This window comes from Loxodonta africana, chromosome X (assembly GCF_030014295.1).
Source record: "Loxodonta africana isolate mLoxAfr1 chromosome X, mLoxAfr1.hap2, whole genome shotgun sequence".
In the NCBI taxonomy this organism is placed as follows: domain Eukaryota; kingdom Metazoa; phylum Chordata; class Mammalia; order Proboscidea; family Elephantidae; genus Loxodonta; species Loxodonta africana.
Window position 1 is genome coordinate 137396963 of NC_087369.1, and position 26526 is coordinate 137423488.

The 26526-nt window shown below is 37.8% G+C and overlaps 1 protein-coding gene across 1 annotated transcript; it reads left to right on the forward strand.

Annotated features, from left to right (window-relative positions):
* The first annotated feature begins 19303 nt into the window (after positions 1–19303).
* AGTR2 (angiotensin II receptor type 2) lies at positions 19304–20603 on the forward strand. The gene has a single exon (XM_003414791.4). It carries the CDS (start codon positions 19364–19366, stop codon positions 20453–20455), a length of 1092 nt encoding a protein of 363 aa, XP_003414839.1. The 5' UTR covers positions 19304–19363; the 3' UTR covers positions 20456–20603.
* Positions 20604–26526: the final 5923 nt, after the last annotated feature.

Genomic DNA, 26526 nt, shown 5'->3' on the forward strand with positions numbered 1-26526 from the left:
TGCCTCTGAAAGAGGCCAAAGGTTCCCAGGTAAATCCTGACCTGGATGAGGCACAAACAGGAGTTTTAGGACTAGTTCACGGTACAACCCTCTTTGCTTTTGTAAGGAATTTACAGATACATTCCTGTCAGGAGATAGTTTCAGAGTTTGCCACTATTAATCTAAGTATCTTAGATTTCCATTCTTCTTTTTTTTGTATAGAGCAAGGGCTGAAGTGTTTTACTCCAATAAGTTGTTCTTTTTTAGTATTCTAAAAAGAAAAATGCAGATATATTCGTTTGCACAACTGATGCTCAGAGTGCCAATAGAATCTTGAAGCTGAAAGGGACATCAGAAGATGACCCAGTTTAGCCTTTGCATTCCAGCCTTAGGGCATATTGATTGTTAATTTATATTTAAATGAGTCTTATGATTTAGGAATGGCAGAACTAAACAGTATCTAAGAGAGTGCCAGGGAAGCTACTTTATTTTACAGACGAGGAAACTGAACCCCAGAGAAACGAAGTGATCTATGTGAGGCCCTATCTATTGTCAATTATGCTATGGGATTTTCCCTTCTGGTTATAGTAATTGGTAGTTTGGATTAAAATCATGTCAAGCAAATTTCAACTCTAGCCCAGGAAATCTGAGGTATTCCCTCTTCTTCCTAAGGGGAGAATCGGGTTAGTACAACGGAGGGTATTGTGTATGTGTGTATGTGTGTGTGCGTATGCTGGTGATTGCAAGACTATAACCTCTACTGACTTGAAGAAAGAAATGCCGTGAACTTGAGTGTTTGACATAGATCAAAAATGACTTTCTGCCAAGAAAGACTCTGTACAAGTTTTTGGCCAGTGGCAAATGAAAGATAGGATCATTCTTGTTTCAGAGCCACCAACAATATGCATCAGTTACAGTTACTAACCCACAATCCAGGGATGAGAAGTCTGGAATTCTTTCACATGGACTGATCCTTGGTTTGTCTAGAAGAAAATATACACTTCCAAATACCTTCCACATCTGGATCCCACACTGTGGGACTTGGCAGTCTGACTGCTTTAAAAATTTTGCAGCATTGTTAGATAACCTGCCAGGACATGTTGAAATGGTACATAGTTTGGAATATTCCACATATGAGTAAATATATTCTTCCTGAAAAGCTGTTTTTCTTGCCTTTAATCTGACAAAGAAGTGTGTATGTTCTAAACACACAATCAGAAATTGTAGTAACATAGTTCATATTTAGCATATTTATTCATCTTTCTTGTAATTAAACTTCCCTGGAAAGCACCACCTAAAAGGTACATTGTTTAAAATAATAGCCAAGTTGCCTGGAAAATCTCGTATAGCGAGATCTCTAATTGGAATATGTTTTCAGTATGTACACATCTCTTTACATAGCTGCAACTATATTGTCCACTGAGAATGGCTCTGATTCAGTGGTCATGAAGGCCTGGAGCACTGTGTTGAGAAGGGTTCTGAAGTTTCATTTGGGGTGTCAGTGGGAAAGAGGATCCTGGCTAGTAGGTGAGGTGTGACGTTAGTACGAGAAGGGAGAGCAGTGCAAAATTGCCATTATTAAATATGTTTGAGAAATAGTTTTTTCTACTTTTGAGTTTTTTTCGAATAGGTAATCTATTAACGTTATTAACAATGAAAATGGTGTAGAAGAATGCGCAGTAAAAAATTATTTTCCTTTCATTCTTCTACCCTTATTCCCAAAGTGCCATTCCTTAGAGGCAACTATTGTCGTTTCTTTCAGAGATATTCTATGAGTATACAAGCATATCTGTATAAATATCTGCTTTTTACACAAATTGTAGGATAACATGCATTTTTCTGCACCATGCATTTTTTAGTTAACAATTGATCGTGGAGATTGTTCCGTATCAGGGCATATAGCACCACTTTGTTCTTTCTTTGTCTCTCTCTCTTTTTTTAAGTTGTGGTAAATATATACGTATCAAAACATTTGACATTTCAACGTTCTTCACATGTACAGTTTTCTGCCAGGCGATCCTTGGAATCTCTATGGGGCAGTTCTACTGTGTCCAGTAGGGTCGCTATGAGTCGGAATCGACTCGACGGCAGTGGGTGGGTTCACATGTACAGTTCAGTATATTAACTTATGTTCATCATGTTGTTCAACCTTATCCATTCCGAAACTTTTCCATCACCCTTAACAGAAGCACAGTGTCCCTTAGGCATTGAATCCTCCTTTTGCCCTTCCTCTCCCCTGCCCCTGGTAACCACTATTAAACTTAGGTCTATACACTTGCCTATTCTAGGTATTTCATATAAGTGCATACTTTGTTATTTTTAACAGATGCATAGCATTCCATTATATGAATATCTTATCATTTAACACTCCCCTTTGGATGAGTACTTAGTTTTTTTTTTTCATTTTTTGGTTATAAACAATGCTGTAATGAATATCCTCTTACATCCTTCTCTGCACATATATGCAAATAGATCTGTAGGATAAATTGTTGGAACAAAGGATATAGACATTATTGTCAAATTTCCTTGCATAAGAATTGTACCAATTTACACTCTCACCAACAACGTATGTGAGTTTCCGTTTTCACACATTCTCACCAATATAGTATATTAAAAAAAATTTTTTTTTTAGTATATTACCAAGCATTTTTTAAGTCTTTAAGAATGTGATAGTTGAGAAATGGTATCTCATGGTAGTTTTGATTTGTAATTCTCTAATAAGTGAAATTGACCATTATTTCATTTGTTTAATTTTCATTTTTTTTTTCTGTGAACTCTCTGTCTGTTCACCATGTTTATATTGGTTTGTTTATCTTTTCTTATTGATTTATAGGAGCTCTTTATATGTTAAGGAAATTAGCTCTGTCATATATATAGTGCATATATTCTTTTTCCTTGATCTGTAATTAAAAAAAAAAACTTTTTATGGTATTTTCTTGCCAGAATCTTAAAGACATTCAGGTGGTTAAATGTAGTTGTCTCTTGATTAATGGCTTCTGGGTTTTGCATTATGCTTAGAAAGGCCTTTTCCTACTGTTTTTATGGTTTTGATTTTTATGTTTAAATTTTTGATTCTTCTGGAATTTATTTTGGTGTAAAATATGAATTAGGGATTCAACTTGATTTAATATTATTTTTTCAGATAGCTACATGGTAGGCCCAATTTTGGTGTGCATACTATTTTGGGCTATCCTATTTTACATAAATACTTAAAACATTTTCCTATTTCCTACATAACTTTTTAATGATACATCTAATTGTATCATTAGTCATATTGAAAAGCTGTTAGTAGTTTTCAATTTTTTTTTATTATATTATGCTGCAATGTTCTTTTATTTTTTTGGAATATTTCAATACTTACTTTTATTTTTTTGGCTTTTATTTTATGTATTTATTTTTATTGTGCTTTAGGTAAAGGTTTGCATAACAAGTTTGTTTCCCATTCAATAATTTATACGCAAATTGTACCCTGACATTGGTTGCAATCCCCACCATGTGTCAGCACTCTCCTCATTACCACCCCAAGTTCGCCATTTCCATTCGTGGTAGCTCTCGGTGTCTTCCCTTGCCTTGGTCGTGTTGTGCTGACTTCCCCCATATTATGTATTACCTTTCTCTTCACCAAAGCTAACACGTATCTAGTATCTAGTTAGTGACTTTCCCTCCATTCCTCTCCCCTTCCTGGTAACCATCAGAGAATGTTTCTTTCTGTGTGTAAACCTTTTCTTGACTTTTTATAATAGTGATCTCATACAATATTTGTCCTTTTTTGATTGACTTATTTCACTCAGCATAATGTCCTCCAGATTCATCCATGTTGTGAGATGTTTTGTGGATTCATCATTATTTTTTTGTCATTGCCTAGTATTCCATTGTGTGTATGTACTACAGTTTGTTTATCCCTCAATGTCCTTCTCCATGTATAACTTCTTGCTTCTGTTGAATTATTTCTCTGGGATAGACTATTGAGAGTGGAATAATTGGGTTTTACTAAGTACTGTCATATTGCTTTCCAAACTGTGGCAGTTGTTCATCTCTCCATTCATTAGTAAAATCTCATCAGTTTGGGTGTAATTTTTTTTTTTGGCTATTGTATTAAGCTGAAAAAAAAAAGGAAATCCAAGTGTGCTTTAATTAGTATTTATCTGTTCATTAGGGAGTCTGAACACTTTTTTCTTTGTTCATTGACTCTTTGTCACATAATGGAAACACCATGTGTTTTGGAGCCAGAACAGATCTGGTTTTAAATACCAGCTTTGCCATTGTTTAGCTGCACTTCCTTGGTATCTCAGCTACAAAACGTGTATAACATTACCTGCTATGTAAGATTTTTTTTTGACAATTATATATGCTACGTGCAAAAAACCTAATTTGGGGACTGATTTAATGAATAACATCTATCATTATTACTTTCCCTTGTGTGAATTGTCTATCATATACTTTGTCAAAAATAACTCTGTGCAAAAATTCTGCAGAGGCAGGTTGTACACTAGAATAGGCAATAGGAGACTTACTAGACATAGGACCTTGGCCAAATCACTTAACTGCTCTAGAGTGTCAATTTCTGTGTAAACATTGAGATAACAATTTCTGTATTGCCTACTTTGTTATTGTGAGGATTGAATAAGATAACTCATGTGACAGAACTTGAAAAACATTTATGTAAAGCATTTTCATTATTACTGTTATGATGAGATAAAGTGGATGCTCAAAACCCCTATATCTAGAACATTCATACAAAGTCAACTTTCCCTTTTCCTGAAATTCTGAATTTTCAGATACTATCTTGGAAGAAGTACAGTCAGGAGGCTCGTTAGAAGCGAGGATGGAGAGACTTCATCTCATTTACTTTGGATATGTTATCAGGAGGGACCCGTCGCTGGAAAAGGACATCATGCTTGGTAAAGTAGAGGGTCAGTGAAAAAGAGTAAGACCCTCAGTGAGATGGATTGACACAGTGGCTGCAACAATGGGCTCAAGCATAACAACAATTGTGAAGATGGCACAGGACAGGGCGTTTTTTTTTTTTCTGTTGTACATAGGGTCATTATGAATTGGAACTGACTCGACGGCATCTAGCTACAACAACAACATCAGTGTGGACTGTGGTTCTCTTAGAGAACTCTCCATATCAGCAATGATTGCCAAGGGATGAGGGATACAGGATTGTGTTTCTGACCTAAGTTATTCTTAGAGAAGGAACATATAGAAGAAACAATTTAGGACGCTTACAGGTTCATAGATATTTATGGAGAATAACTCATAATAGGCTAAAGTATGCTCAAGAGGAATCCCTAATCCCCGGACCATTGGAAGTCAGGATCACAGAACCTTTTGATGTCTCAGAAGAATGGAATGGAGAGAGCGTGGTAAAGACTCATTATCATAATAATATATAATAAAGGAAACTGGATACAGTTAAACTGGACCAAGATAGTGGAGCAGGGGGTCAAGGATGTCATCTCTGGAAGCAAGCTGACCTGAATTCCAACCCTGCTTCTGTCACTCATCAGCTGAGTGACACTGGACAACTTGCCTCAGTTTCGTATAAGGTAGGACTCATAATAGTTCCTACCTCAAAAGGCTGTTGTGAGGGTTAAATAAGATACAATGATACTTGAAAAGTGCTTACTTAGTACAGTTCCTAACACGTTGTAAGTACTCAAGAAATAGTATTATTAAAAATTATGAGGATGTTTGAGAAAGCCTGTTAAAGTCATTAGCCTTAAAGAGGCAGCAACAGAAAATGTAAATCAGAACTTATCTCCGGTCAATTTTTCTTGCGGAATAAATCCAGATGCAAAACAAAATTAGTTTAAGTCCACGGATCTAAAATGATTTTCTACAGATTGCAGCACAGCAGGAGAAAATGTCAGGCATTTTTAGAAAGTGACATCAAGTGGGTTGTTATTAACCTAAGGAGGCCCTGCACCTTTCCTTCACACCAAACAGCGAATTCTGTACATGACATGACCATAATTTTTTAAAATCTTTTTTACGATGAATTTTGAGTCATATTTTTGAAGTTGTTGAGAAACAGAGAGTATGGATTTTTACACCAAATCTCCCAACACATCTGCATAGCTCTAATTTCTTTCATACTTACCTATCCTGCCCATAGTTACCAGATGATTTATAAATAAAAGACCTAATCATGCTTGGAAACCCTGGTGGCATAGTGGTTAAGAGCTTGGTTGCTAACCAAAAGGTCGGCAGTTCAAATCTACCAGCCGATCCTTGGAAGCTCTATGGGGCAGCTCTACTCTGTCGTATAGAGTCGCTGTAAGAATCAACTCCACCGCAATGGATTTGGTTTGGCTTTGGTTTAATCATGCTAATTTTCTGCTTAAAAATTCACCTTTGACAGTGGATTAATTTCAAAGGCCATAGGAGGGTGATAAAGGCCCTTTATAATAATACTTCAACATACATTTTCCAGCTTTATTGTTCTCTACTGCTTCTTTCCCTATTCTCTAACCACCATTCCTGGAATACATCTAATTCTTAAATTTGGTATGTTTCACAATCACATCAGAAGCTCATTACAAACTGCAGATTTTTGGCCAAATCTCTTGAAGTCTGGCAGTGGCCTCCAGTAATCTGAATTTTTAACAAGCAAGCTGCTTTGGCGATTCTCAAGCAGTTGAGAAACAGTGCTCAGTTTGAGCAATAGTGGCCCAAGCCCTGTCCCATGGAATTTCCTCTCATTCCTTCAAAAGTCCATCTCATTTTGGACCCCCTCACCTTTGCATCCTTTAGTTTAAATCCTTTCTTTTCTTTTTTTTCTGGCTGATTGGCCTTCTAGCAATTCTTTAGGACTTGGCCCAAAATAACTCTGTCTCTGAAATCTTTGCCTGAACAGAGTTAGTGTTCCTTCCACACTTTGCATGCAAGTTTGGTGCTATCTGTATTTATCTCTCTCAATAGATTTAGACTTTTTTCTAAGTACTGTGACTTTCTTGGTCATTTTTGTATCACGCTCCAGAGCTTGGCACAGTGCCTTAACACATAAAAATAGATGCCTGAGAAATGCTTTTTGAATGAATGGATAAGTGAGGTGATGGAGGTCCTTGGCTCTATATTTAACAGCAGATGAAACAGATAGAAATTCTAGCTTAAAAATGACAGGTAGTCCCTGATTTATGACAGGGTTCCATTCCGACGACTCTGTTGTAAGTTGGTTCTGACGTAAATTGAATACCTCATTTTAAAAAAAGTTTTCATTATCATTGCTTGTTATCGTCACTATCTTTATAAATATGATCTTTATTTGTCTTTAGGGGTGGAAACATTAACTATAAACTTACAGATAATGATGACATCAGGAGAGTACCTGCTGCAACAATGCATGTAGCACATATTACTAACGAGAAGATGTACAAAGAAAAAAAAAAGGACGGTCGCAAGTGTGGCTAGTCCATCATAATGAGAATATGTCATAAATCAGTGACTACCTTTATCTTGTTAGATGCTGACCTGGGGCACACACATAAAGCCGTTTTCATTAGTACAAATAATTAGGAATTTTGGCAAACAGTTCAAAGTATGAGAGTGTCTTTCTTTTATAAGTAATTGAATTACTGGAATGCAGTTTTAATAGTGTACTTGGTTTGAAATTTTCTAAAATTTGAATAATAAAAGAAAGCTCTGTGCCCCACAACTGATGAATTTATTTAGCAAAAGAGAGTTTCAGATTACACTTCATTACATGACTTTAAATAGACTTTGAAATGTTAATATATCAAATCCCAATGGAGACAAATGTTTGCCATAACAGGTGACATTATTTTGAACATAGGAACAACAACAATGAAAACAAATAGGAAAAAATTCTTGAGATCCATATCAATTTCAAAATTTCACATTTGAGATAAATTTTTGAATGAAAAATTGTCAGAAATCTTGGTCTACCTGATATGAGAAACTACCAGCTGGTGCTTTGTCTCAAACTAATAAAAAAAATCTCCAATTAAAGTACAAATTTGTTTAAGTGACAGTTGTTCATTCAACAAATATTCATGGAACTATTTTGTGCCAGATTCTGCTCTAGTACCTAAAGATACATCAGTGAACTGAACAAATAAAATTCCTGCTAGTAGACCTTACTTTCATGTGTATGAGAGGAAAGTCAATAAACAAAATATGCATACATAGATATACATATATATGACATTATGTTTTTATATATTTGTTATATATATATGTTACATATATGTATCTGTTCTTGTTATTATGCCATCAAGTCGATTCCTACTCATGGTGACCGCATGAGTTACAGAGTGGAACTGCTCCGTAGGGTTTTCTTGGCCATAATCTTAAGGGAAGGAGATCACCAGGACTATCTTTCACGGCACACACATACTTCAAAGAACATGGGTGGCACAAGTGATTTGCAATAGGATGCTAATTGAAAGGTTGACGTGGTTTGAATCCACCCAGTGATTCTGCATAAAAAAGGCCTGGTGAACTGCTTCCATAAAGTTTACAGCCAAGAAAACCCTACGGAGCAGTTGTACTCTGTAACACATGGGGTCCCCTTGAGTTGGGGGCTGACTCGATGGCAGCTAGCAATAACATATATACTGCATAAACTCTCTCACTCTCTCTCTATATAGAGAAAGTCACGTATTTATGTATATTTTTTATGTCTCGTCAGATGGGTATAAGAGCTATGATGAAAGAAAAGCAGAATATAGGGGTATTTTAGTTATGGAGCATTGGAGCCCTGATGGTGCAGTGGTTAAGAGCTACGGCTGCTAACCAAAAGTTTGGCAGTTTGAATCCACCAGGCACTCCTTGGAAAGCCTATGGGGCAGTTCTTCTCTGTCCTATAGGGCCGCTACGAGTCGGAATCGACTTGACAGCAACAGATTTTGTTTTGTTTTAGTTATGAAGGGGTGGGAAAGCACCTTTAATCGGTGACATTTGACATTTGAGCAGAGATCTCAAAGATGTGAGGGAGCAATCCATCTGGCTATCTGGGGAAAGAGTGTTCTGCATAGTGGGTATAGTATTTGCAAAATCCTCGAAGGCAAAGCACACTTGGGAAATAGGAGGCGTGCCGAGGAGCCCAGTGTGACTGAGTGGAGTAAGCCAGAGGGAAGAGGTAAAAGATGAAGTCTCAGAAGTAGTGGTGGTGGTGTGCTAATGGGGGACAGATTATATCTTGTGGGCCTTATAAGCCATGTTAAGAGAAGTCAATTGGGGACTTATAATCAGAAGAGTAACCTGAAAGTCTAACTCACACAAAAAAGACCAGATTTACTGGCCTTGACAAAAAGTGGAGAAACCTGAGAGTATGGCCCCCAGATACCCTTTTAACTCAGTACTGAAGTCACTCCTGAGGTTCACACTTCAGCCAAAGATTAGACAGGCTCATAAAACAAAAGGAGGCTAAATGGGCACACCAGCCTGGGGCAAGGACAAGAGGACAGAAGGGGCAGGAAAGCTGGTAATAGGGAACCCAAGTTCGAGAAGGGGAGAGTTTTGACATGTTGTGGGGTTGGTAACCAATGTGACAAAACAATATGTGTATTAATTGTTTAATTAGAAGCTAGTTTGCTCCATAAACCTTCATCTAAAGTACAACAAAAAAAGTTAACCTGATCTGACACTTATTTACATATTATCTACTGAAGCCGTGTCTGTTTAAAAAATATTTAATTTTTCGTGAAAATATACACAGCCAAACCTGCTCCCGTCCAACAGTTTCTAGACACATTGATCAGTGACATTGGTTACATTCTTCACATTGTGTCAACATTCTTGTTATTTAAACTCCCTGCCCTTCAACCTTCTCAACTGTGCTTTAAAATAGCTGTCTCAAATATGTACTTTTTGACAGCTCTAATACAACTTAGACTCTCCTCGCCTGTCTCTCTTACTGGCCTATCTGTCTAGATTTCTACAGTCTTGCCTAGTGGGAAGATGTTAGGCTAGCTAGCTGGACACTTAATGGAGCCCCCTTTTCCCTTTGACTGTATTGTTTATCTTAAGTCTCACATAGCTGTGCCTGTAGGGCCGGGAACTGAGTATTCACCAATGTTTCAAGGGAAAAAGAAAAATTTAGAAATTCACAATCTGATAAAAAATTTTATTTTCAAAGTATAGGTCAAGTTCTATATGCATTATTCTCTTATTTTATCTGTCTGTACTGTTTTAGGTTTCATTAAAAAGCTGTCCCAGTACTCCAAAGAGATATGTAGAAGTCAGTTAAATTATATAAACAAAAACCCAAATTGCTGCATTTCAAGGTCTTTCCACCTCATTGACTTCATCTTAGCTACAGGCATTTACCTTTGAGTCAGTAAGGAAAAATCTTCCTTTTATAGCAACCTTTTACTTGTGAGATTTGCTCTATTTATATTTACCAATTATTCTCATTTCCTGAGCTATCCTGCTAATATTTTAAAACAATTTTTCTGATTGACTTTTACCCAAAGTTTCCTAGAATGCTAGAAATTCCTTGAATCTCAGAAATTAATTCATCTTGTTCTTCATTAATCTCAGAAATTAATTCATCTTGTTCTTCACACTTAATAGAATGGTATAGTAAAAATAATGGCTGGGGATTGAGCCTCAGTTCTTTTATTTAGTATCTGTTTGACCTTGGGCAGGTTATTTAACCTCTTTGTGCTTTAGTTTCTTCTTTTCTCCTCGTGTATAAAATGGGGTAACAGGCTCACAAGACTGCTGCAAAGTACACCTACTCCTCACTTATCGACTTGCTTGTTATCCAACATTTTGCATTTACGACAATAGTAAAAAAATCTACTATCTGGCTACTTTGCATATTAATGATGTACGTCTGGCAGTAATGAATGCTGAGGTGCGAAGCAAGAGTAATGCTGGCTGTGATGGTTAAGGTTATGTGTCAGTTTCGCTGGGCCATGATTCTCAGTGGTTTGACAATTATGTAATAATTTGACAGCTATGTAGTGATTCAACCATCCTCATTTTGTGATCTGATGTGGTCATCTTCCATTTTCGCATAACAATGATTTTTTGTGTAATGACTTGGTCTTTGAAACCTAACCATGTTGATAAGTGACAAATGGGTGTATTCATGAAATGTGTATCTATGCCCAGCATTGTGCCTGATACCTTTTGCAGTACTCTGTTTACATTCTTTAATGTCAGCACCTCCCTAACAAGCCCCAGGGAACTTCATGTCTTGGGAAATGAAAAGTCACTTTTCTCCACAAAAAGGTTAGGGTCCTTCAAATGAAATCAACTCTAGAGGCTATTTACATGACATTTATTTTTTGCATTAATGCCAAAGAAACATTCTGACTGAGAGTTTAGTACAAATAACTCAACAAAAACGTACACAGTTAGGAGAAAGGAGACTTCTGCTAACAGTACTAAATGTTCAACAAATGAGAATGTTTAGTTTACTGCAGTCTGTGGGGCCGCAGATTGATGCCATTGAAGGTAACTGAATTACAGTGAAAATAGTAATGCAATGCTGCTCTGAAAGTTCATTCATTTCTGTACTGATTTATTATTTTTTTCTCTAGATGATGCCCTTTGGGTTTTTTAGGCTACAACCCATTTTGAAGCTTCCAGTAAAAGGGGGAGTGACTGCTAATGAGTATGAGGTGTCTTTAGGGGTGATGAAAAGATTCTGGGATTATATACTGATGATGATTCCATAACACTGTAAATATACTAATAACCACTAAATTCTACATTTTAAAAGGATGAACTCTGTGGTACATGAATTATATCTCAGTTTAAAAAATATAAAAGGAGAATAATTGAATTGTTTGATCAATATAAAATAGGACCATTATAAAACAGGAGTGTTAATGCTGAAATAACACGTAATAACATAACTAGAAGGAATGCTATCAATTTCTAGTTGTCAGAACATGAGCAATTTTCTCCGGGGGTGCATTACTAATTATTTACAATAAAAATTCTGTGCTCTGTTATAAATTTTACAAATCCTTATTGAAAACCCTGAGCTGTAAAATAAACATCTAAATGCCCTAATTGTCTCAGGATTCCCAATGATAAGCCTCTTTTTCTCATTTCCTTTAGGTAAAAACCCCAGAACCCTCCAGACATCCCCCAACTTCCTCTCATCTTGCTCCATCTACTAATTTCAAATCCGCTTAGCACTTCAAAAGCAAAGTATGTTCAAAGCTGTATAACTCGTTAGTGTTTTTCTTTCCTTTTTGGCACTTGAGGGAGAAGTTGGAGCAAATGATTCTTTCACCCAAAGCCAGTGATCATTTGTTCTATTAATTTTCTCTGAAGTGATAGCTAGTTTCAAAGAAAAGTCTATTTTGCTCTCTACCCTCTATTACAGACACAAATGGTGAGGTGTTGCTCCCGCCAATCCCCAACTCTGAGATTTTGGCTGACCAAATCAAAGCAGAGCTAGAATGACTTTCAGGCTGCCTGGAGCCTGGCCTAGACTATAGATTCATCAGTAATGGTAATATCTAAAGAAAGAATGCACTAGCCGAATGCAGTAGTTACCAGAAAAACACAGTTCAGAAAGGCAAAACTGTTTGAGAGAACGTCTCGGGCGACTCACCCATCTGGCTTCTCTAGAATGATAATCTCTGCTATGAACTTTCCCAGATCCGATGTTACCAGCTTCCCTGGTTATGATTGCACTGTCACCAAACGATCTTGTGATTAACAGCCTGATTTCCTGTTTCTTGATACTTGGAAGAAGATGGGGTGGGTGCTTCAGATGAGGAACACAAGCTTTATGGTCATTGGAAAGCAGTATAGCCCCTTCGTAAAATAATACATTAGCATTTGTAGTGTTACATCTGTTTTGTGAGAATTTGGTTGGCATGAGTCCATCGCTAACAGACTGGGTATCCTGAGAAAGTCCAGTTTCTGGACCTCAAGCCTAAGGTATTGATTCACTGCCTTATGTACATCCAACCTGACAAGATCTCCCCCCAAACATCTCTGTTACCTAACAGTGGTGTTAAAATATTGCCAAGACAACTGGTTTGGCCAATTTAATCCACTGGCGTTTTGGATAATTTTATCAAGTTAATTGATTGAGTCAGGTCAGTGGAGAAAAATGTCAAAGCAGTTACCTGCTGTTTTGAGTGTGAAGGAAAAATATGTACAGCTTACACTTTTTTACTTTACTACCAGTTGTGTTACATAGCATTCGAGAGGCTATTTGGTAGATTTAAGTTGCCTTCTGTAAGGTCCTGGCCTGAACAAGATGCTGAGGCCAACAGTCGCCATTGGGGCAAAAAGGAGTTGGAACTCACCCTTCGCTTTATGTTCTTGGATTCCACCTTGTTAACTGTGTGATGCCTAAGCAGACAGTTAATTCGGTCCAAATAATCAGTCAAATTGATCATTTTACTGTATTTTTAGGGGAAAAGGTCAATCTGATGGTTATCTCTGAACAGAGGACATTATTTATTTTTTTAGTGTTGCCTACTTGCGCTCACCCTGACACTCCTCGTTATATTGGAGTCTAAAGAGGAGCACAGAAAAAAAATCAACGAAGACTAATCAATAATGGACAATCTTCTTCACTGCCCTCCTTTCAGGGAACCCCAGGTTTGGAGAAGTCTAGTGGCAATTAAAAGTAGGGCTTCTCTATAGGTAGGTGAATTCAAATGTATGTGGGTTTATGGGTGTGTGTGTGCGCGCGTGTGTGTGTATGTGTATTGAGATTGGGAGAAGTGGGCATGCTTTTGGTTCTGGACGGGGAATCAAAGAGTTAGCTGTATGAGGGGGCCCACCTCCTGGCTGTTTCTTTGCAAAGGGGCATGAGAGGGGGCTAAAATAGAGCAGGGTGGGAATCTGACCTATCGTGACCATTTTGAAGACTCTGGCCTGGAAAATTCCCCTTTATGTGGCAAAAACAAACATTATTCTGAAAAACTTAGACTAACAAGAAAGCCTCATGGGTATTTGATCATTCTATAATCTCCACCTCTAATTCTTACCTGTTTAACCAGGGCATGTATATACAGATTTTGCCTTTTGCATTTGTGATCTCTTTTCCCCTTCAAAGCTTTGTCGTGTGTGTGTGTGTGTGTGTGTGTGTGTGTGGCGGGGGGGTGGTGAGGTAGGTGAGAGGGGTAATTAAGGTATTTTCTGAACACTGTATCCTTCTACAGGTCCCCAGGTGACACAAGTTGTTTACACTCCACTACTAACTTAAAAGTTAGCAGCTCAAACCCACCCAGCAGCACCATGGAAGAAAGGCCTGGTCATCTGCTTCTGTAAAGATTACATCTAAGAATACCCTGTGGAGCAATTCTACTCTGTAACATATGGGGTCACTATGATGCAGAATCGACTTGATGGCAATGGGTTTGGGTTTTTGTTTTTTATGGACCAGATACTGTAGTTGGCGTTTTACATGTATTAACTCATTTAATCTTCACAACAACCCTGCACAAAAGAGTCTACAGTTATCACCACTTTACAGTTGAGGAAACTGAGTTACAGAGAAGTGAAATATAAATATAGCCAGTAAGCGGCAGACGAGGTTTTAAACCTAGGTCTGCCCGATTCTGAAGACAAATCTTTTCCATAAATGCAATGTTTCTCTTTTCTTACTTCCTACAGTACCATAACAAGGTCCCAGGGTGTTGCAAATGGTTTTCACTTGACAACTAACCTAAAGGTTGTTCAAACATCTGGAGGTAATGTGGAAGAAAGGCCTGGCAATCTGCTTCTGTAAAGATTACATCTAAGAGAACTCTGTGGAGTAGTTCTACTCTGTAACACATGAGGTTGCCATGAGTTGGGATAAACTTGTGGGCAATGGGTTTGGTTTTTGGTTTTGGTATCCTTTGAGCAGGGGAGAAATTCCTCTCAGGAGCATCTTTTTTGTCTTGGTCCTTTGAACTTTACTTTTAAGTAATGTCACAATAAGGAATAGTTATTCACTCTAAGAAATAATTTAATGCAATTCACCCTTTTTTTAATTCTTCTACTCCTGGTGCACTTGTCCTGAAAAGCTGCATAATTTATTCAAATGACCCGAGGCTTTTAAAGTCAATCTTCCAGCTGAAAAATTGCCCCCCACCCCCAGGAGAGTGAATTTTTTTTTGTTGTACTACTTCCCATGGCTGAAATTTATTTGACTCTAAAGTGTATTTACATTATTGGCTTAACTGGGAGTTCTTTGCTGAATCAATAATATACTGTATTTCTTGCTTCAAGTGGTGTCAATATTATTGTTATTCTCTCATTATTTCCCTTTTTCTTCATTCCCTGCAGTTACAAAATTCTTCTTTTGACTTGTGAAAATTTTTACTCTTAAAATTATGAAGGAAGAGACTAAATGTTCTTTTAATCTTCTGGGAAATGTGTGACTCTTTAAACTTTATTTACGTCAGAACTTACTGAAATGAAGGACGAAAGCTCTAGACAAGGTCCCCTGCTCCTTTGCGGGTGTTCAAGGCTAGGTCTTCCGGAGGCGAGCCTGCAGTTTATTCTTGAAAGTTTATAGCTCACCTCCTGGCTGTTTCTTTGCAAAGGGGCATGAGAGGGGGCTAGAAATAGAGCAGGGTGGGAATCTGACCTATCGTGACCGTTTAGAAGACTCTGGCCTGGAAAATTCCCCTTTATGTGGCAAAAACAAACACTTGAAATGGAAGGAGAAACCAGGCTTAAACAAAGAGTAAAACCAGCCCCCATTTCACTTCTCCTGCCTATAACCATATGAGCCTGCTTATTTGTTTCCCACACATCAGTTTTCCATCATTTAGACAGAGTTTCAACCTGAATCTGCCCAGATCAGAGGGAACAAATCTTTGGAGATTTAGTAAAACAGTACATACTTGTAGCATTTTCTCAATGCTCAAACTCAGTCTATCAAAAGAAACACTAATATAATGTCGTGTAAACTTTTGGGTGCTATTGTATTTTTCGGGCAATGGCGATCCGTTCCTCCTGGCCCTATCAGTCTGTGTGCCACAGGATTGAGTTCAGTCCTAATGGAGAAAGATAAATGTCAAAAGCCATCTGCTTTGTCTCTTGTCATTTGTAATTTTGTCCTGTGCCACCCACCCTTGCTTTTCCTTCATTGCTCTCCTGCTGAGGATCTAGTTGCTGATGTCCCAGGCGGCTTCCTCCCAGCCTGTCCTCCTGTGCAGCCTGCTGCATGGATAGGTGCACCCTTACTGTTTATCTGAAAAATATGATCCATTAGAAATAATTGGAATCTGTTTGCCTATAGAAGCTCCCTCGGTTCTCTGATTTTCTGTACAAACTTTGGTGAATGATCTAGTCACACGTTTCTCCTTCCTGTGGTCTCAACTTGGGGAATAAAATTAAGAAAAATATTTCCCCCAACTTAACAACCCATCAAACTCTTTTTCATATTCTTTAGTGCGCTTGTAAATGCTTACGAATGGTCATCAGTGACTTTCTGTACATGTCGTATGTTTTCTTTTTCCTAGACCGAAGGGTAAGAAGATCAACGATCGCCTGCTGCGTCCTCCAGTACTATATAGAGGTTCAGAGTGTGGGCTTTAACATTAGATTGCCTCATTTTAAATCTAAATTCCCACTCTGTGTCTTCAGAAAATGTATTTAAACTCTTGGAGCCTTAGCTTCCTAATCTGTAAAATGGGTACAATATTAATTTGCTTATGTAGCACTTATCAGGTTCCAGGCATGGTTTTAAGCACTTTAAATCTATTAGCTCATTTAATTTTCATAACTCCATGTTGTAGGTAATTAACATCATCCCTGTTTTTTTTTTTTTAGATGAGAAAACTGAGACAAGGATAGGTAAGGTAACTTGGCCAACATCACAAAATTATTAGTAAGTAGTAGAACTGGGCTTATGAAGCCATGTAGTTAGATTCCAGAGACCATGTGCTGCCCATTATGGTTTATTGCCCCTCTATTTGACCATTGAATGTGAAGCACAGTGTTTGGCACAGAGCATTTACTGAGTGTTAACTAATATTATTGCTACCATCACCTGTTCCTATCTTTCTTCCTTTTGTGACTCTTGCTTCTCTGGGACTGGTTGTGTAATGTTGATTGTCCCCGCCTCAACCAAAAAAACCACCACCGATAACAAAACCAAAAAATAATGACCAACACTGTAAGCCAAAACCTGTTGCGTTGTCGATTTGACTCACAGCAACCCTACAGGACAGAGTAGAACTGCCCCATAGGGTTTCCAAGGAGCAGCTGGTGGATTCGAACTGCTGAACCTTTTGGTTAGCAGCCAAGCTTTTAACCCCACTGCACCACTAGGGCTCCGTGACTGGGGCTGTAGTAGCTGCCTAATCCTACTTCATGTTATGTACTTGGTATTTAAACTACAAATATGACAGAGACATATGGAAGGAGGCACTAAATATTAATATCTCTTTTCCAACATGCAAATATTATTTCCCTCCTATCACCAGCCCTCGAGTATCAAGCCAACAAAAGCTGCTTAAAGCAAGGGAGAATTTTTAGAAGTTGTAGAATTCAAGTAAAGTTGCTGTCATTCTTTCATAAACAAGGCTAAAACTTTCAAAACTCAATGAAGTTTGCTAAAGAAGTTGGTGCACAAAGACCCTGCTACTAGAATAAATTCCCGAGTCTCCATTCCTTAACCCATTTTATAATGCCAATATCAGAGAGAAAGAAAGAGAAAATTCTGCAAATAATTATATTCTTCTTTTAAAGGCAAGCCACTGACTTCAAAATGAGCTTTATTTTTTTGAGATTTATTTGAATGAGCTGTTATGATTGGCGACAGTGAGAATTTCAGATTAATGCTTTGCAGCCAAAAAAAAAAAAAACCCCTCTGGAAAGCTGGCAAGTGTTCATAAGTCAGTCCTAGAATTATGTAGGTTGAAGGCTCCCAGTGGACAGACTGAACATATAAGAAGGAAACCAGAGATCTTGTGCTATTACGGCCCAGAGGCTAAGGGAACGAATAAGCACAGAATTAAAAGCATTCTTCGGGCTGAATTCTTAAGGTAAGTCTGAACCATTTATACATGCTGTACTCTAGTGGGGAGAGTAGAACATACATTAAATGAAAATATTTTTATGGATGAACTTTCCCTTTTTCCTGTGTTTTAATGCAGTATTTTGCAAAAAGCCTGAATGATTTAACTGCTATTTCTCTTCCAGGGGTTCGTTGAGGGAGAAGGCAAGCTGATTTCTGATAACTAAGTTTTAAATTCCAACAACCAGTAAGTCTTCAAATGTTATTTATTTTAGATTCCTTCATGCCAATTGCTAAGTCAAGGAGATTATGAAAGAATGAACTGCAGATAAAAATGATATTTGTACTGTTTATTAGGTGATTTGTTTTGGCGATTGCACTTTTAATTGGGGGAGTTTATATGTATTTTGAAACTATCTAAAAGTAATAGACTTTCCCTTAATGTGTTTACTTTCAGTTAATTTTCTTTTCATTGTTTTAAAATAATGCTGCTAGTAAAAAACAAAAACAAAAACCCATATCACAAGTACCCGAAGATTGATTATAACATTTGACAGCAATGTGACTACAGAGTTTTGTTAAACCGAAAAGATAGCAAGGAGAAAATGATAAAGCTGTAACATGATTAAACATTGATGTTGAATTTTTATTTCATTGAGCAATCAAAACTATTTCTACTTGACCCTAAAACAGATTTGGTTGTTTTGTATTGTTGCTGTTTTTCACTACTTGAATTGAAAGTGGATTATTTTTCCATTCAATAGACTAAGCTTAAATATATAGATCTAAAACTAATATTCTTTATTAAAATCCAGACAGAAATACACACATATTCCATAACTTCCTCTCCACCTTGATTCCCCGCCTCAATACATTCATTTTTGCATATTCCCATTCAGTCTTTTGTGCCGTCACTTATGTTTTCCGTAGCTGTGTGACTTATATTTTTCCATAGCCGTAATTATTTCTATATAATTAGTTACTGGCATAACTATACAATAGCAGGAAGCAGTGCGGTTTTTAGAAAGTGTACAGACTGCGATATGTACTCAAGCGTTTTTGAAATTTTAACATTTCTTATTTCTGAGCCTCTTATTTGTTTGACACATTTCCTATCCCGAATAACCTTTTGAAATATTTTCTTTAAACCTATGGAAAGTATGGTAGAACAGATGGGCAAAGGGTAGTTTTACTCAGAATTTTCAGTCTCTGAGTCTAAAACATCTTATATTTTACTACCATTGAGAAAATTGTCTTTTCTTCTTCCAGAGGCAACATCCATTCTTATTTCACAAGGCATAGCTCTGTTTCACGCTGTTTTCTGTAATTGCCCACTTTTTTTTTTTTTTTGCTTTCAACAAAGTATCAAAATGTTCATGACTCAATGATGTCCTAGGCTCTGTATGTGTTCTAAGGGTCCCATTTTCTTTTTCTCACAGAAGCCGTAAGGATTAGGGCTGCTGACAATTCAGTATGAAGGGCAATTACACTCTCACCACCATCACCGAAAACATGACCAGCAGTCTTCACTTCGGACTTGTGAGCAACTCTGGAAACAACGCGTCTGCCTTTAATTGCTCACATAAACAATCAGATAAGCATTTAGAGGCAGTTCCTATTCTCTACTACATTATCTTTGTGATTGGATTTCTTGTCAATATAGTTGTGGTTACGCTGTTTTGTTGTCAAAAGGGTCCTAAAAAGGTTTCCAGCATTTACATCTTCAACCTGGCTGTGGCTGACTTGCTCCTTTTGGCTACTCTCCCTCTCTGGGCAACCTATTATTCTTACAGATATGACTGGCTCTTTGGACCTGTGATGTGTAAAGTTTCTGGTTCATTTTTGACCCTGAACATGTTTGCAAGTATTTTTTTTATCACCTGTATGAGTGTTGATAGGTACCAATCGGTCATCTACCCCTTTCTGTCTCAAAGAAGAAATCCCTGGCAAGCATCTTACATAGTTCCCCTTGTCTGGTGTATGGCTTGTCTGTCCTCATTGCCAACCTTTTATTTCCGGGATGTCAGAACCATTGAATACTTGGGAGTGAATGCTTGCATTATGGCTTTCCCACCTGAGAAATACGCTCAGTGGTCGGCAGGAATTGCTTTAATGAAAAATATACTTGGTTTCATTATCCCTTTAATATTCATAGCCACATGCTATTTCGGAATCAGAAAACACTTATTGAAGACCAATAACTACGGGAAGAATAGAATAACCCGTGACCAAGTCCTGAAGATGGCAGCTGCTGTTGTTCTGGCGTTCATCATTTGTTGGCTTCCCTTCCATGTTCTGACTTTCCTGGATGCTCTGGTCTGGATGGGTGTCATTAATAGCTGTGAAGTTATAGCAGTCATTGACCTGGCACTTCCTTTTGCCCTCCTCCTGGGATTCACCAACAGCTGCATTAATCCCTTCCTGTATTGTTTTGTTGGAAACCGGTTCCAACAGAAGCTCCGCCGTGTGTTTAGGGTTCCAATTACTTGGCTCCAAGGCAAGAGAGAAAGTGTGTCTTGCCGAAAAAGCAGTTCCATTAGAGAAATGGAGACCTTTGTATCTTAAACATAAGAGTGGAATGTATGTTATCAACATGGCTATTTGGTTTGACATCCACCTGAATTATCTTTTTATTAACTTTTAATGGTTCTAGTCAAATAATTTTTTTTTTCCTAATCTTTTCTCACTCTTCTAGAGCAGGAAGCCAAATGTAACTATACGATTTTTCCTCCAGTGACTTTCAGGAATTGCCCATTTTTTTTTCTGGTATGTGGGTACAAGACTGTCAATGATGAGCCATATCCATAACCTAGGAGTAGCTGGGGATTTATCTCAAGTTATAATTAATAATAAATTGAAAATGATCACATGGAGTTTCAGATTTCTCCCTGACACATCCTGTGCTTTCTTAGTGGGTTATAATATCCATATTCATCTGGATTTCCTCTTGAACCAGGGCCAGCCTTTTAACTCATTGCATTATTTACAGGAAATTCTGCTAAGAGAAATGAGCACTTCTAAGTTAAGTATATTACAATGGATTCATACTGGATTATCCAGTCTCTGGGCATATGCCTTCTAAATTTTTAAAAATTTATTAATTATATTCCTTTTACATTTCACTTAATCATAGTTTATATTTAAGGTATAACTACATATTGAGTAGGGCTAGGAACGTAGATTAAGTCACATTTAATCTTACACTTTTAGCTGAATAAAAATGTAGAGTCTACACAATTCCAATTAAGAGATATTTAAGTGTTTATTAAACTCTGAATAAATACTTTTAAAGAAGGTTTTATCCATTTAAACTATTGTTTGAAGATTCCTATTTTCTCTGATAATTTTTTTTGAAAATAATAAATAAACCCTGTGTATTTTTTTTTTATTGCTATTAAATGTAAAGATCACTTTTTACATCTTTGACCTTTTGAATGTGGTGCTTTGATATATCTGGTGGTTTCTTTAGCTCTTTAATTTGTAAAAAACAAACAAACCATTAACTAGTATGGAAAAAGGTTATGCCAGAATGGAATTTTGATATTCAGAAGGGCTGCCGAGACCCAGCAAATGACAAGTTTGGTGTCAAGTGGGTCACCTGCCTACCAAGGCAGTGCAATATGACTTTGAAAATACAAGCCATGGGGTAGTCTTAACCTATACCTATGGATAATGTTAGTTTCAAAGCCTGTAGGATTCTGTGGAACTGTTTTAAAGCAGCTGCTGGTCCGTAGATGTCTTTCTTAGCAATATTGGAACTCCTAAGGCAGAGGATTATCTGCAACTAACTGAATTGCCTGCTGTTTACTTAGAGCAGGAACCCTAATTTTAGATGTCAAAGATTTCATTCTGCACCCGCTCCATGTTAGACCAGGTTACCTAGAACCTTCCTAGACCAGTGCTGACCCCTGAGGTAGAACTGAAGGTTCAGAGGCTCAGCATCTCCGCCACGTTCCAGGGCTATAGATTGGAGAATCCTCCCGCACTACTCCCTGGGAAAGTTCTAATTCCATGTTAGCATAGTATTTTCAATAAAAACAAGTAGCTAAATATATAACCAATTATGAATTCCTGTTTTAAGTAATTTTGTGAAATGTTTCATGTAAATAAAATCTTTAATTGGATGATCACCTGTGCTTATTTTTTTATTTTTACTGCCTACCAGTGTAGACTTGAGACTCTTACTTTCCTTGTATCCTCTTTACAATCCTCACTGATGTTCCTTAGCTTCGACCCCCATCACCCGTCATTCCTCACCTTGCCTGTTGCCATACTCTTCTAATTAGTCTCACCCCTTTGGTTCTTTAGTCATAATTTTTCATTGCCTGTGGAAGGAAAGTTGACATTTCTTATCATGGTCTACAAGGTCTTAGGAGATCTGACCCTTACCAGCCTTTAAACTCTTTGCTATTCTTCCCTTGGATCCTGTGCTCAATCCCCTTTATTTTCCTCTTTCGTTCACCTCACCTACACAATATTCAGGAGCCACTTCATAATAATTTTTGAGTCATTAGTTGCTGTCGAGTCGGCTCTGACTCATGGTGACCCCCATGTACAACAGAACAAAATGTTGCCCAGTCCTGCACCATCTTCATAATCTTTGGGATGCTGGAGTCCATTGTTGCGGCCACTGTATATCTTGCGTGCCTTCCAACCTAGAGGGCTCATCTTCCAGCACTGTATTGGAAAATATTCTGTTGTAAGCCATGGAGTTTTCATCAGCTAATTTTCAAAGTAGATAGCCACACCTTTCTTCCTAGTCTTTTTTAGTTTGGAACCTGCCCACCATGGGTGATCCTGCTGGTATTTCATATACTGGTGGCATAGCTTCCAGCATCACAGCAACATACAAGCTGTGACAGTATGACAAAATGACAGGTGGTAGTAATAATATAGTAGTCAAAAAAAATGAGTATTATGTTTTAGGCACTATTCTATGTATTTTTACATGCATCATCCCATTTTATTCTCACAACGACTCTAATATTTGCATTTTACGAATAAGGAAAATAAGGCACAGAGCAAACCCAAAAACCCATTGTCGTTCGAGTCGATTTCGACTCATCGTGACTCTGTAGGGAAAAGTAGAACTGCCCACAGGGTTTCCAAGGTTGTAATCATTATGGAAGCAGACTGCCACATCTTTTTCCTTCATAGTGGCTTGTGAGTTCGAACTGCCGACCTTTCTGTTAGTCGCCAAGCGCTTAACCACTGTGCCACCGGGGCTCTGAGGCACAGAAAAGTCTCTAATAATTCTTAAATTTGGCTCTGATAGATGACCTGGATAGTCCTTATAGCTGTACTGTTAAGCTGCATGCTTAAATATGAGCCCTAGGCCCATGAAGCAGATATTTCAGAGAGTCTTACACAGTCCTTTAAACTTCCTCCTAACCCTCATCCCCTGCAAATCCCTAGCCTCAGCAATACCCAAGCCTCTGGGCAGGTAGTATGTTTACACCTGTATAAAAGCACAGAACATAATCTTTAAACCAAACAATAGTTTAGCTTAACTAGTAAAGAATGTCTGCCTTGAGCACTGTGCTGTTTTAAAGAATTGTCTATATGGGATCAAATTGATAATAACAACTGGAAAGGCTAGATGAGAAGCCTAGGGGCAGTAAGTTTCTGTTAATGGTGGTGGAATAAATTGGAAAGGATAGTGAGAATGGTTGCACAACCTGAAGAATGTAATCAGCGTCACTGAATTGGACAAGTAGAAATTGTTGAATTGGTGCATGTTTTTCTGTGTATATTTTCACACACACACACACACACACAGCTCCCACAAAAAAACAACAAAGAAAGAGAGAGGAAACAGATGGTTGAGGCTGTTTTGTTCTCCACTGCCTTTTTCTTTTGCTCCATGCTGTACAGAGCTATATGAAGTAACTACTCCCCAATGCTGCTTTCTCACCCTACACACAAGGCAAGACAGGCACTGCAGACATTCCTTTTCAAGAACAAACAATGTTGATCTAGACCTTAAAGATGCGAAATGAGATTATGTAGTTACCAGAGAAATTCACCTCTTGCAACTTGCAGAAGGAATGTGTATTTTTATTCTGGAAAAGCAAGTGTTAGTTGTTTCTGCATTTTATATCCCTAAATTAGATTTATTAAACGAAAGGTTTTGGAAAAGTTCTTTTCTTTCCTAGTCTTTCTAGGGCTGCGTCAAAACGAGAGGACAATATGAGGGTGAGCAGATTCTGTGTTGACTTTCCTTCCTTTTTTCACAAGGATCTGAGAGTGAAAAAGTGTCTGGTGGCCTCACATATCAAAAGTAAGAAGTTCTGGCCTTGATAAGGTGAATTAACACATGAGGTGACAGAAGCAAGGAAAGTTTGAGATAATAAGGGACATGGAACTCTAGGTTATTTTGTTAATTTCTATCAGCGGTGTTAATTCACACAAAAGAACAGAGATTCATATGTTTTCACTAAAACTAACCACTTCCTCTGCGAAACACCAGTAGCCCAGAGCTGAGTTCACAGGCCTTTTAGGCACTGATGCTCACTTACACACACATACCTACGAAGCAGTTAACATTCTCAGCAAGAAAATCCTGAGAATTCTTTTTAAAATTAGAAACAATTGGTAAGCATTTTTCATTGCAGCATCAATACTTGCTCATTGTTGAAAAATTGAAAAATATACATACAAATTTAGCCACAGAGATAATCACTGTTAACAGCTTGGGGTAAGATTACTATATATGTGTATATATGTATATATATGTGTCTATATCTTTATCCATATTTCAATTTCTTTTTACCTATTATTTATTGCATATGTCCTTCTTCATCACCCTGTGGTACGTTTCTTTTAATATTTAAAAGATTTTGACCCCAAACTCTCATCTGGTTTACCAGAAAATTTTCTTTCTTCCCTTATTGAATCCTAATTACCTACGTAAGTCCAACATCCTCAGGGCTTTAAGCACTCTGAGAGATCACACCTGCTTACAATTGTCCAGTGGGGGAAAATACTGGAAAATCTGATCAGTCCACTGGCCCATTCCATGCAGCTGCTGTGACTACATTATTTAGCAATTGTCCACATGAAGCAGATTATTCAGTAGTATGGTGAAGACTCCTGTCCGCTTTAAAAAAAACACATTGCCATCAAGTCAATTCTGACTCATAGCAACCCTATAGGACAGAGTAGAACTGCCCCATAGGGTTTCCAAAGAGCGGCCAGTGGATTCCAACTGCCAACCTTTTGGTTAGCAGCCTGCACTCGTAACCACTGTGCCTCCAGGGGTTCCTGTCCATTTTTAGTAGTTTTAAGGTGATCTCTGCACAAGCCACCTGATAAGGGTGTAAGAGAAGGAAAAAGGGAGACTATTCCCTTAGTGTTAGGCTCATCTATATCCGATGCATGCCACAGTTGACCTGGCTGGGATCAAACACATATTTCTTTGTTTTGGCACATCCACGGAGCCAGGAGAGATCACCAGAGATCCAGCAAGAGCCACATGTGATACCAAGAACCAGTTCTATCTTTCCTTACATGAAGCTCTCCTGTGTAGCTGGAGTCACAGTTCAAACTTCTCTTCAATAAAAATAAGTATCCCTTCTTGGGGGAGGGGGTGGGTAGCGGGGCTGGTGTTACTTCTTAACTGATGACATCAGTAGGGGCTATCTCAGTGCATGATATATTGTAATAACTTTGAACTTCTTAGAAAAAGGATATAGTTGTTGATGCCCTTCCTCTCAGAAGGCTCTTTTGCCAACTGCATCTTGCCAACAACCCTCAAGCTGAATATACCAATGCATATTGGATAGAGTTGGCATGGGTCCATCTGCCTGATAAGCTGGACCTACCAGATCTTTGTCAACCCCCCCAAATGTCCAATTATTACCTTCTTTCAGAACAATAGGTCCCTGTTGTTGTTGTTAGCTGCCGTTGAGTCAGCCTGATTCATATCGACCTTACGCACAATGGAACGAAACGCTGCCTGGTCCTGTGCCATCGCCATATTGGCTGGGGACAGGACCGTTGTAATCCACAGGGTTTTCACTGGTTGATTTTTGAAAGTAGGTCACCAAGTATTTCTTCCTAATAGGTTCCTAATTACTCTACCTTCATATAACAAAAAGGACCACTGAAGGCACAATTTCCATAACCTAAAAAGTCTACTCCAGTATTTCTTGATGTCTCAACAGGTTGAAATATCTGTGGATAACAAATTTAAAATGGCATTTTCTCTACCATCTGTGAAAAAAGTAAAAATATGCCTCTGTACCTGTGTGCTTCACTCAGTTCACTGGCAGAATATGTCTTTGTTAATATTCTTCTATCAAATAGCATATTCTATTTTATAGAGGTGACCTGATTTCCTTTTTAAAAAATAAACATCTGATTATTAGATTAATATTCTAATTTTTCACTTTAATAAACACTGCTGTGATCGACATCCTTGTAGCTAAATTTTTATGTACATCTTTGGTACCCTTTAAAAAAATTTTTTTTATTGTGCTTTAAGTGAAAGTTTACAAATCAAGTCAGTCTCTCACACAAAAATTTATATACACCTTGCTATATACTCCTAGTTGCTCCCCGCAATGAGACAGCACACTCCTTCTTTCCATCCTCTATTTTCGTGTCCATTCAGCCAGCTTCTGACCCCTCTGCCT

What these genes read in the sequence shown, in the direction of transcription:
- AGTR2 (XM_003414791.4), top strand. Translation starts at nt 19,364, where the DNA reads ATGAAGGGCAATTACACTCTCACCACCATCACCGAAAACATGACCAGC.